Genomic DNA, 12,497 nt, shown 5'->3' with positions numbered 1-12,497 from the left:
GAGTGACAAAAGTGGATTTTTGTGCATCTACCTAAACTAAACTTATGCATCATCTCTGAAAGAGAGGAATAATGTATTGGACTGCACATCACATGAGACGAATCTCAGAATCAAAACTGTAGAAAGTTCTTTCTCAAAAGGACATTTCATCCCAGCAGACTAAACAGAATTAACTCAAACATTTAAATAATAAGATACAGCTGACCAAACATCATAACTATTTATTTGATTAGCTTTAAAGGCATCTGTTGTTACAAATCTACTTTGTAAGTTAAACAAAGTCGTTTCAGTCCACCAGTTTTCTCAATTTGGATTGCCTGGGTTTGAAAGTTAGGAAATCTTGTTTCCATAGCTAATAACAACAGATATTGATCTATTTCTTTTCCATTTCACTTTTTTGTGTTCCATCTGTTCTTTTAGCTTGGCAAACATTTAAAACGCCTAGATATGTCTACAGCTCTGTATTGTATCCATTTAATTTAAAATACATTATAAGAAAAAGTTCCTCTTCAATATAACATATTTGATCATCTGATGTTCAAAAAACCCCTGAAGTAGATTAAATACTAATTGCTGCTATGGTTTTCTGGATGGTATCTTTCAAAGAAGATACATTATTGATGGAAAATTATGGATTACTATTCAGTTTATTTATATCCATTAATATTGCTGTGAACCTGCTAACCAGTTCCCTGCAAAGCAAAAATGTAAAACTGTAGAAGTTGTTATTAACTGCACAGTAAAGTATGCACTGCAGTGAGGCATGGCTCTTCGGGACACACCGCAGGAAATCTGATGTGAATCATATTATTGAAGAGAAGCATGAATATAAGACAGCTGTGCTGACTGCCTAGCTGCACAGCTTAAACTAGCCTTGCATCAAGGGAGTACTTTGGGTCACACTTCAGAGCAGATTGCAGCTCTCTTGTGGATAACTGACATACTGTTTGGGAATGTACCAAGCCATTTCTCTTACACAATTTCATTAAAAAAGGGACAAAACCAAAATCTTCTTTCAGGACAGTAAACTGAAGGAACATATCTCTGGCACTGTTATTTTTAATTCATAAAATACACTGAAATGCTTAATTGAAAAAAGCCAGAAGAAAACTGATATAGAATGTTAGCTGTTGAAACAACTGCCTTTATTGTGGAAAAACTTCCCATCCCCAAAAATGGTTAAACCAAACAAAGAACGGGTCCAGAAGTCTTCTAAATATTTCATGATATTTGATACTTGAAGGTTTCAAAACCTTATAATAAATTAATGAAAAATACCGATAATGTTACAGTTCCTCTATCTTCTTGCTTTTTCGCAGGAAATAACTTCTGGAAGAGAAATTAATAGGGCTGAGAGGGCTAAACAAGTAAAACAAACTTTTCAGTCAGAAAAAAATATTCTCCTGTATGACAATGCACAGTGTTTCTGAGACTGAAAAGGCATGTAGATACAAATCAGAAATTCATCTAGCCATCTCAGGAGACAGCGGTGGTACTGCACACGCTGTGAGAAATGCTGGGTACTTCTAGCGAAAATATGGAAAGCTCAGGCAGGCCCATTAAGAAGAAAAAAAAAATTCACCAAAAATAACTGCAGATACATTCATTTGGGTAAAACAATCATCTGTGTCTACTCATGCATGCTATCTGCTCTCATTGCTGCTGCTCCTGTCAATCTGAAGTTGAGAGGTAATGGCCCTGCGATTCAGGGAAACTGCTGAAGTGTGTATTCAGGCTTCAGTTTGAGAGATGGGTTCATTTATCATCATAATAAGCTATTACCATTGATAGGTCACAACTCACTGAAGAGACAGGCAGTCTAATTGGCTCAATTCAGTTAGCTCTGGATGTGCCTCAAGGAGATGAGCAGCTCTTTGCAGGTAATATTCTATCACCCAACAAACCATTTGTTTAATAATTCATCACAGTTCGGAGTGGGGTTCGAGCACATGATTTTCCCTTCAATAGGCCAAATATCTGGTCTTAACCCTTTTGTCTCTTGGGTCCAGGGAGACAAAATTCTTCATATTGTAGTTAGAGAAACCCTCTCTTCAAGAAACTTTTTAAAATATTTAAAATTTCCACTGAGATGTTCTTTCTAAAGAAATTTACTCTAGTTAGCTAGAGTCTCTCTTTGGAAAACAAGATCTTTGCCCCCATCTTACCCTCCTACTGAAGATTAAATTACAGTATGTAAACCAAATGGGAACATAAGAGAATAGAGGTCATTTGGACTTCTAAGGATTTAATGAAGCAGTATGGGCCCATTCAGAAATCTTTAACAGTCAGGTAATGATAGGGTAGATAAGACAGAGGGACATACAGGATTTAAAGGATGCTTCAGAGTCTATTCAGATATTAGATCAAAGTGTGAGTGACTCTCAATATTAAAATCTTTACAATAATGAATCTATGAAAGACAAATGAAAACTAAACCAGTAATTCAACCCTCTGCCCACTCCTGTGCTACTTTCTTGTCAGTTTGGTTACCATTTGGTTTTTCAACTCTTTGTCAGCATTTTGCAGCCATGCAGAAAACTTCCTTTTAAGCGCTGCACTGTCAAAGGCTTAAAGTTTTCATTTCTTCCATCATTTTCAATGATGTTAAATGTGATGCTAGTAATAGACTAACTACCTGAAGATGTCCTTCTCTCTCTCTCTCTTTTTAGTATTAAGCTAAGATGTACAAAGTGATGGACGATTTTGATGCTTGCTTTTTACAGACTTACCAGAAATGCAGTAAGTATGGAATATCACCCTCTGAAAATTACAGTGTATAAGGCAGTCACAGCATATTGGCCTTATCAGTCACCAATCATTTATGTAAAAGTCAAGAATATATAAAATCTAGAGAATTATGCTTTTAATTTTTCAGTTTTTCTACTGCTGATGAAAGGTTGATAATAACAGAAATTTGTATTTAAATATTCATTTCTACCACCACTCTCCCTTCTTCTATACACTGGTGAGCACCAGTGCTTTGTGTGTTAAAAATGAGTGACTCTTGCCTTTAATTACTGTCAATGAAATTTAAAAAAATTATAATACAAAACCACTTGGACTTTTTTGTTAATAATAATGGATGTAAAATGCCATTGCAAAGTTAGTTGGATTAGGTCAGTCAGATATATGTACCAACTGAAATTTTATATGACACCAGGTACTGTAGATAAATACAGGTGTCATGCACAAATTCATACACATATACCCCKTGATTGTATCTGTACACAGGTGATTAGGCATCCAGATTCAATGAACTGTGCTTCAATGGTTTGGTCTTAAAACTTCTAAGTTAGCTGCCTAAGGACAGACAAGAGGAACAGTAATGTTGATTACCATATGTAAAATGGAAATAATGGTATTTATCTATCATTTGGAGATTCTCCCAGTCAAGAGGATTTTGAGATTGTCAGATGCAAAGCTATTGAGTATGCCAGACTTCATAAACAATATAGCATAGATTGAAAGTACTACAACTGATTTACAGAAAAAGCTGTTTCTCTTGTGCAGCACCAGAAATTCTCAGTACATTTGCCCTTCTGCCTACTGCCTTTTTGATGTGGGAGGCAAAAGTAGAACAGCACAAAATTACAAAACTAAAGCTCATAATGGTATCACGAAGTTTTACTAATGACATACAAACTCAACAATTTCAATTACACTCTACTTGAAGATTTTGAATTTTGTTTAAATTCAAAGTAAAATTGGGGGGCAGTTATAATTAAACAGAAATAGCAACTCAGTTATTCGTAAAAGGAAACCCTGCAAACTCAACCAAGCACTAACTCTTTCTCTATCATAATTAGAGAATAACCTTTCAGTAGCTCTAACATATACCCTTTTAGTAACGGACCTAGATTCCTTCATCATACTCCTGTGCAGCCCAATTTCAGCTAGATTTCTGGACAATAAATTCTGTCTGGTTAACATAACTGGATAAGCTGAGCAAAACTCCACTAAGCTCTTTTCTTCCAGGTAACCTATGATCAGCAAGTAACTCCAAATATAATTTTCAAAACAAATGCTTATTTACTCAAGAAGCACACAGCATGCAAAGGTATGTAAGAGGCACAAAACCCCTGTGTATCCTCCCTTTCATAAACTTCATATTTCCTTTGCAGACTTAATAACCACTGTTCAATCTAGCTATCTCTGGTTTAGAAGAAGCGAGTTGTACCTTTGTCTCCATCCTTCCTGCACGTTGATCAGCACTCACCACAAATCCCTAGGCATAACAGTTCTCTCCAAGTCACAGACCTTTCTATTTTTCTTCTGCTTTGTTGGATTCTTCATTATTTTACTATTTGGGATCAGAGATAAGAAGAGGAAAGCTTTCCAATCTGGCAAGCACATTCCCCAATTTACTATCTTCACCACTATTTCCCAAGGCTCCTCAGTATTCTCTCTCCAGCCTTTACTTCCCTTCTTTTCTGAAACTATTTTATTTTCTGCTTGTTTCTCCATTTTTCTGCTGCCACTGTTGATTAAAACTCTTGCCTTCAAGGCAGACTTGGGTAAGCAGATAACCCAAAGGACGCTTGAGATTTATGAAATAATTTCACCAACAATAAATTTCCTCTTTTCTCTAAAATAGTATAAGATGATTTTAGCAAAAAGGAAATTAAACATATCATAGGATATGTGTAGTACCGTAGTCAATGAACTCAGCTAGCCAGATTTTGAGTCCTGTTTCAGCCCATTTCAAAGGCACAAAAAGGGCATAATAGGCATCCTTAGTTTTCCTTGCAATCACAGTGGCTATACTTGAACCATCCCAACAGGCTAACATTGCCAGAAAATGTTACAAGAAAAAAAGTGTGTGAAATTCACTTATATCTTGATGGTTCTTTATAGTCAGGGGTAGCTGAACTGCAAATAGGACAGTTCTGATATTATTTTAATTTGTACTGGGCATCAATCAGATTTTGGTTAGCCACAACTGTGCAAAAATGCATAAAAGTATTCCATCTCATTTCTCAGTGCCATGCTGAGAATATTTCAGCAAAGGTAAAGAATCTAAACCCAATTATTTAATAGGAATTCGGTAAACTTAAAGGAAGCATCAGTCAGCTGTTCTGATCTTAAACGTTTTGCTCTTCACTGCTATTCCTATTATATTTGTCTCATCCTTTCAGTATCTGAATTTGGCTATTAACTCAAATAATTTTTAGAAGTTATAGTGAAGAGCTAATAAAATAAACAGCACACTTGGTATATGTTGAAGACTGCTTATTACTGTTGACTAAGTCTGGTTACCACGGTAACTTAATTTCCATCAAGGCAATTTAGATTGTGATTTAAAATAAAAATATATTATTTGAATTGGTTTAGGATTTACTTGTTAAAAAGCAAAAACATAACAATAAACTAAATTAGCTTTTTATCAGAAGAATGCATTCAAATACTGAAGCCAAAAGATCCTGAATTAGTTTTCTTTAGAATAGCATTTTTCAAAAGAATCATCTTCATTTTCTGGCATGTGTTGGCACTACTAATGGTCACTGCTTACACGAAATCTGAGGATATGCAGCACCTCTGAATAACTTCAGGGACTTTGCACTGAATGGAGATTTCTGGAATATTATGTGCTGCTGATGGCCTATTCCTGTTTCTTTTACACATATGAATAATGTGCACAGAACTTACCTATTTCATCCCACTCAAACTTAAAAGGTACTAAGAAATGTATAAAAGTCTGCACAAAACTGTTTTTGATATGTTATGGATGACACTTGAGGATCATGTTCCATTCTCCATCCCAGTCTGCTTCATCTCTTCACTTTGCTAGCTGAGAGACCTTCTCTGTAAACATTAAAATCTGAGGCTGAAACTCATTTCTGTGCAGAGGGCATACATCAAGTCAATTCAACATGAAGTACTGGACTTGTCATCATGGCAGCAAAATCACTTGGACAGTTAGCAGATACGTCAAGCACAGCCATTGTGTTATTTAATGGTGGTCTGCCTAGACTTGGGCAACCAGCCTCCACTAGGGAACCAAATCCTTTAAATGTAGCGCCTAGATTCTCTAGATAACCAGCTGAAAGAAAGAAGCGTTTTTTTTTTTAAAAGAGACTAAAGGAAGATCACACCAGCTCACCTAAAAATCATTATTTCTCTTCCATGACTATAAAAAGAATATAGACATTTGCTTAAGGAAAATCCATTCACTAGCTAAATTTAAGGTGTAGCTAACTGATGGAATTATGCAGGCTAAGCCACTCGCTGCTTTCCATGAGAGGCCTACAAATCTCAGACCAAAATGGTGGCAGAAAAAAGTAGCTTCCATCACCAGTTCATTTCTCACCTCAGCCATTTATACCAACAGGTGTTAAGTTAGTYTGCTCTCTCTTAAAGGCACACAGTAAAAGCAAGAAAAAGATTGAGATCTAACTCTATTATGTCTTATGAACTAGAAAGTCTTGATATCTGAAACTTAAATCATGACAATACTCAATGAAGCTTTATGGGTTTAGATGCATTAATAATTTAGGACAATTGATCTTGGCATTTCTGTTCCAGTTGATTATTGCATTATTTACACATCTTTATGCTTTGGGTTTCACCCCCCTCTCTGCTGTGCCTCCCCCGCCGGGACTGTAGACAGCAATTTGCTTTGCATTATTCTGCCTTTTGCACTAGAATTGCCCAAGAAATGAAAACAAATGGAAGGAAATAAACATAAAAGCCACAAAGACCTAGCTTATGATTATTTTATAATTCAATATTTGATCCTATGAGGTATTCTGGGCAGTGTGCAATAGATAAAATGTCACAAAACAAGCTGCTCACTCCRTCCCAATCTTCAGCTTTCCACAGTAGAGAACTTACTAAAGGTCAAAACATTTTTAATGTTTATACATATTGGCAACAGGCTTACTACAGTGTCTTCATGTTTGGAAACAAAGAAACATTGACCTCTGTCAGTCAGCAAATAGGTTACACAGTTAATTATGAAAGATAGGCAAAATAARAAAACTCTTAAGTCAAACAAGTACCCTTACTATTCAAAGTGCAGGCACAGATTTCACACTGAATTTTCAGTTGGTGTCTTGCCTCTAAGTCAGAGAAAGAACAATGAATCCATCATGTGTCTGCTCAAAAGTATACGGAGTTGATGGACACGATCAGCTAGAATTTTTCGGAGATAACAAAGCTTTTTACTCAAGCATCTTTGGCTTTAATTTCAAACATATTCTTACTTCATGAAGGACCAAATTATATTAACTTTACTCACACTGAATGGGATCATGCTGTGCAATTATTTCAAATTACTCCCATAAAATTACATCCAATGAAAGCAACTGCTCAATCTATATAAAATTTGTCACCCAAATAGGGTTTTAAAGCAGAGATGTTTTAGGGCTTCTACCACGTTGTTTGCAATTGGAGTAACAGCAGCATTAATATCTACTCAAAATCCAGATGGAGGAGTTAGAGGATGCATCACCTAATTTTTGCATGACTGCTGAGCGTTTAGATTCAGCAATGTTGGGAGATCTGGACTCCAGGCCCTCCTCTGCCTACCTGTGACTGCTGACTAAGGACAGTGCCCTAACCATCTGAAAGAGGCAGGGTAAATCTCCACCTTCATGTTTAAAGCTGGGCCTTAGCAAAGAAAAGAAGATTATATTTGCAGGAGCAGAGAGACTGAGACTTCCTCTTATCAAAGACGGATGTCTCCTTGCAGAGTAACAAGTGGACACAACATAGGAGGTCATATGCCTAAGTCATATGTCTTTTTATATATGCACCATGTCATGTTTGCTATTGGCTAATTGTAAATGGTTCCTTCTCAGGACAGGAATTATCAAATTGCTTTTTTCAGAGATGCCAAAGGAAAAGAGGCAGAGTAGATACATAACTAAGACTTCCAAAACGTCTTGATCACCTAACCTTTCTGCACTGATTTTAAAGAAACATGTGTTTCACATCATCCTGCTGAGTTTAGTATCTAATTTGTAAGTAACGTAGTACTTGCTTTTCAGTGCTCTTATAAAACAGCATCAGAATATAACTCATAATGCTTTGAGACAARCCAATTAAATATTTTAGCATGGACATAACTTTAAAATAAACTTACAGATTTGTTGTCAAAATAACTTAAGGAGCTGCTAAAAAAACAAACGTGGTTTTCAAATATCTATAAAATGTAATTAGATTTGATAGAATAAATTTTTCGGTAACTAGAAGTCCTAACAGATCACAAGTCCTTATGATTGCTGCAATCCTTAGTTCAGTGGGCTATGCTAAAGGCAGGCACAGATTAACTATTTAATGATAGCTACTAAAATCTTAATACTAGCCATCTTAAATCTGTTCTCCCAAATTATCTGCTAGTTTCTAGAAAATAATTTCCTCCAAATTACTCCCAAATAACTTCTGAATCAACAAGTTTTCAAGTTTTCAGTTCAAACACATACTACATAGTTAGGCATGTAAAATGTCTAGCCTCAAAAAAAGTTTCTGTATTGTTCTGTACAACAAAGTTTAAGCTCAGTAAAATCCCACTTAGCTGACATTTTGTTAGTACTATGTATATTTAGAAGAGCAAAAAGAGATGGTGATGCTAATCTAATTTGCTTATGTTCTTGTCCCACTTTGACAGAAACAAGAATCTTGCATTACCTACAGTCTCTTGTAATTTATAGTGTCTCCTTAGAGACACAGTGAAAGACCAGTATCACATAGTCTAGTGTCATCCATTTTTAGATGAAGATGAAAAAGCCAAAGGCTGCACACTCAAGAGTATCCTATTTACAACACATTGTTCATCTGAAAGAAGCATCTGAAGAGGGATATAAAACAAGCAGATAGCATACATATGGCAATCAACATTGTGGAGGCATATGGACAATATGTCAACTTTATATTAAAAGAATTATTTTAAACAAGGTTCTTGGGCTATATTTGAAAACCGGGAAATGAAAGATGGTTACTACCTTTTGTTACTGAATTTTATTTTGGGGGATACTATTTAAGAGCAATAATTTTAATAATAAAAAGGAAAGGCAGTTTTCCCTGACATTAGGTTTGTGAGTTACAACAGAAGTGTACATCTATAGCTACAAGATTTCCTAAATCATTCTCTACATTTCTAGGACAAAAAAATTTAAAAGAAACTTGCCTGCTATGAGATACCAATTATTATATTGTAACATAGCTAGCAATCACTCTCAAGAAAGGGTGGTTTAATCCAGTTTCAGCTATTTAGAGAAATGTTTTATTGAGTTTACAAATAAGAACTTGCAATATTCCCTTTCCATCGCATAACTCACACAGGCTAAGCACGTCATTACGACTATAATTTACCTGATGTAACATGACAGTTAAGATGTACTGTGGTAATTTGTGAGTGCTTTCAGTATTATTGTAGTATCAAAAATTTATATGGTTCAGTTATTAAGGCAAATTGTTTCATTCATACAGAGATGTCTGACAGTAACCACAAAGGACCTCCAAATTACACTGAAAAAATATCTTCCACGTTCAAGTAATTTGTACACATTCTTACCATTATTTTTCTCACTGAATAGAAACAGGATGAAATTCTGTCTGGAAAAGTATCAGTTGATATCACAGGGTAAGTTGACCAGGTACAGAAGATTATAGAGAAAATCTTTCCCTTGCACAGCTGAGTAAGTCTGACTACCTTTAACAATTTATAGCCATGAACAGGATGCCCAATTCTTTGGAATGATGCTATTTAATTTCCACATGCTCACTTACCTTCTGTCATGTTGATTTTCAGCCAGCAGGAAGAAAATAAATAAATAAGAGGTTGACTACCCTGAAGAGACTACAACGGAAAATGTGTTCAAGCATATTAGCGTTCGCATTTCAGATAAATTTTACCATAACCAGAGAAAAGGCTGCTTAGCTTTCTTCAAGTTAGGACTCGTTCAGTCCTCAATTCTACTCTCTGGAAAAAAATGGCATTTTCATGAATGTATCATGTATGATATCGGAAATGGTGAGACGCCTGATAGTTGTACCACTAAAGCACCTAAGAAGTCTTGCAGAGACTTTAGAAAGTAAATATTTGGCATTAACCTGCAGGGCATGAATATGTGTGTATGTGCGCACATGCACACGCGGATAAATATGCGCATCAGAACTGGCACAGAGCTCAGAACAGCATTTTCTGAGTCCCAGGGCAGAGCTCCCTACACACAAGTTTCTTGCCAAACATTAAAGTTTTGTAACACACCCCCACAACATCTGATACACTATCTGCATCTATGAAAAGCAGACAAGGGAACTCGTTTTCAAAGTTGAGCACAAGATGGGAAGAAAAGAGGACAACCGGAACCACATGCTAGCCAATTCATTCAAGAAACAATGCTGCAAACTATATAGACTTCTCTAGCACCTGACAGGAGAAGCCTGAAGAGGCCTCAAGGTCAAAGAACTTAATTATTTTTTTCTGCTTAATTTTTTGCCTCACAAGGACTCTCTATATGCCTCATTCCTTTCTGCTTGCAATCTTGCTGGTCAAGTAGCTATTCAGCTTTTTCCTCCCTCAACCCCTCCCTCCTTCAAAGCCTTACTTCTTTTCTCTCTCAATAAATCAAATTAGCATTTAGGCAAGTACCATCTGCACTTACTTTGTTGCCCAAGTAAGAACTGGGTGCACTCCAATAATAAGTCTGTGGCAGTACTTTACTTGCAGCCACATTGCTGATGCTAAGCTGCTGACGTCCACCAAAGCTCTTTTGTTTGGGGGTAACTCTGATGAGACCAGGTAAGTCCGTCAGGTACCAGCCATTCATGTCTTCTATCTATAAAGACAGAAAAAAAAATTACCCATTACAATGAGATTCAAGACATTGGTCATCTAAATACTCACAGTCTCTCATTCTTCCATTTAAAAAAAAGATTGATTACGTTTACAAATATGATTAATAGCAGTTTAGGAACAGAGGAAGTAACAGGATAATAATGGCAAACACTATTCTTATTGTATGCAACAAGGAATTATAACTCCTCAGTTGGCTGTCAGAAGTTAACTGACTACCACATGCAAGTATTTGTTTCCAGTGCTTTCACATCACCCAGAGACAGGAGGAAATTCTATCTTACTCACAATTGTGTGAGTAAGAATGATTTCTGCAAATATTATACAAGTTTTCTCTAAATAATATCAGTCACAGAAGGTATGGAAGATGAACTGAAAAATGTATATATATTTTCTGATTGCTGTAGACAGCATAGTTTATAATAGTTTGTAATTCTAAAGCCTTACAACTTACAAGTTCGAATATTCAATTTTTAGAAAGACAGCAAACCCAAAGCAAAGCTGAAAAGCACCAGAACTTGAATTTCTGAAATCCCATAACCAGGAATGAATCAGTATAGAAGTAACAGTGTTCCTACAAGCATGGCTTCCAGAGCCTGGATACAAGCAGAACAATGAAGTAGCTCAGCTGTGGGCTGGAAAATTTTTCAGATGCTCGCATGTAAATAAACACAGGCATATTTTACTTTCAGATTTCCAGCATACAGACAAGACAAGGAGATAGTAGACCCGGAACACACTTCCCAGGCTAGATCTACAGGCATGAATATGTAGCATACATCCGTTACAGTGGAACCAGTGTCCAAGCTTTGAGAACTTATTTAAAGTTTAGAGCATATTTGCATGCTAAAGACATTTTTCTACAGCAAGATTTTGCACATAAGAACAGTAGGTTCATTGAACTTTCACATTCTTCCATAGGGATGCAGTGTACAAAAGAAATTCACTCAAAATGTCCCTGTAAGCATCCCTTTTTCTTACATAAGCTGTGTGTGGTACATTTAATGATTCAAATTTGTTAATTATTTCAGGTCTGGTAATTTAATAACAATCTGGAAAGAAGGCTGCTATATGAACATGGTGCATTTAAATCAAGACTGATTATATCTGCATATTCCAGGACTGTGTTTATGCACAGCTTCATTTGTGACTGTTATGATTTGTTTTGCAGTATTGCAATTTTTTCAGAACTTTCCCACAATGAAAAGAAAAAAAGCTTATAAGCATTTTCATTTGAATAAATGAGAAGACTTATGTGGCATGAAAGAATATGCATGATTTTATAATAGGTGATAGTGGACAGTGACAACACACAAAACCACAAAACTAATGACATATTTATACAGTGATATTTTACAAATTTTCTTACACTTCTGTAGGTAAAGTGAGAGTCTATGCAGATGTCTGTTTTCCCAGAGCAGAAACACTCTTCACAGCCTTTGGGATTATTTTGCTGCAGGTTGAAGAAACCTGGTTTGCAACGATCACAGTTTTCTCCTTCAACATTTTCCTGGAAATGCACGTTGGAATATTACTTCAGCTGTCACAGACTAGAACCTGAGACCACTGAGACCCCCGAGACCCCCAGGTTTTACTAACTTTTGCTTTCATGCAGGGCTAAAAAGACATTTATAGGAAACACTCTTATCTGTCAATATTAGAACCAAATCTTCTACACAATAGAAGTTAATCTGGCAGC

At 36.0% G+C, this 12,497-nt stretch overlaps 1 protein-coding gene across 1 annotated transcript in view; it reads right to left on the bottom strand.

Moving 5' to 3' along the window:
* Positions 1-12,497, bottom strand: part of LAMA2 (laminin subunit alpha 2) — a 288,465-nt gene that overhangs the window by 205,145 nt on the left and 70,823 nt on the right. Inside the window, exons 10-11 of the mRNA XM_026070008.1 lie at positions 12,168-12,308; positions 10,608-10,781 (exon numbers count right to left, since the gene is read on the bottom strand). Coding sequence (XP_025925793.1) covers positions 10,608-10,781; positions 12,168-12,308 — 315 coding nt within the window. The remainder of the gene's footprint in view (positions 1-10,607; positions 10,782-12,167; positions 12,309-12,497) is intronic.

This window comes from Apteryx rowi, unplaced genomic scaffold, assembly GCF_003343035.1.
Source record: "Apteryx rowi isolate R43461 unplaced genomic scaffold, aptRow1 scaffold_301, whole genome shotgun sequence".
NCBI lineage: Eukaryota > Metazoa > Chordata > Aves > Apterygiformes > Apterygidae > Apteryx > Apteryx rowi.
Note: the sequence above shows the minus strand (reverse complement) of the source record. Positions and strands in the feature narration are given on the sequence as shown.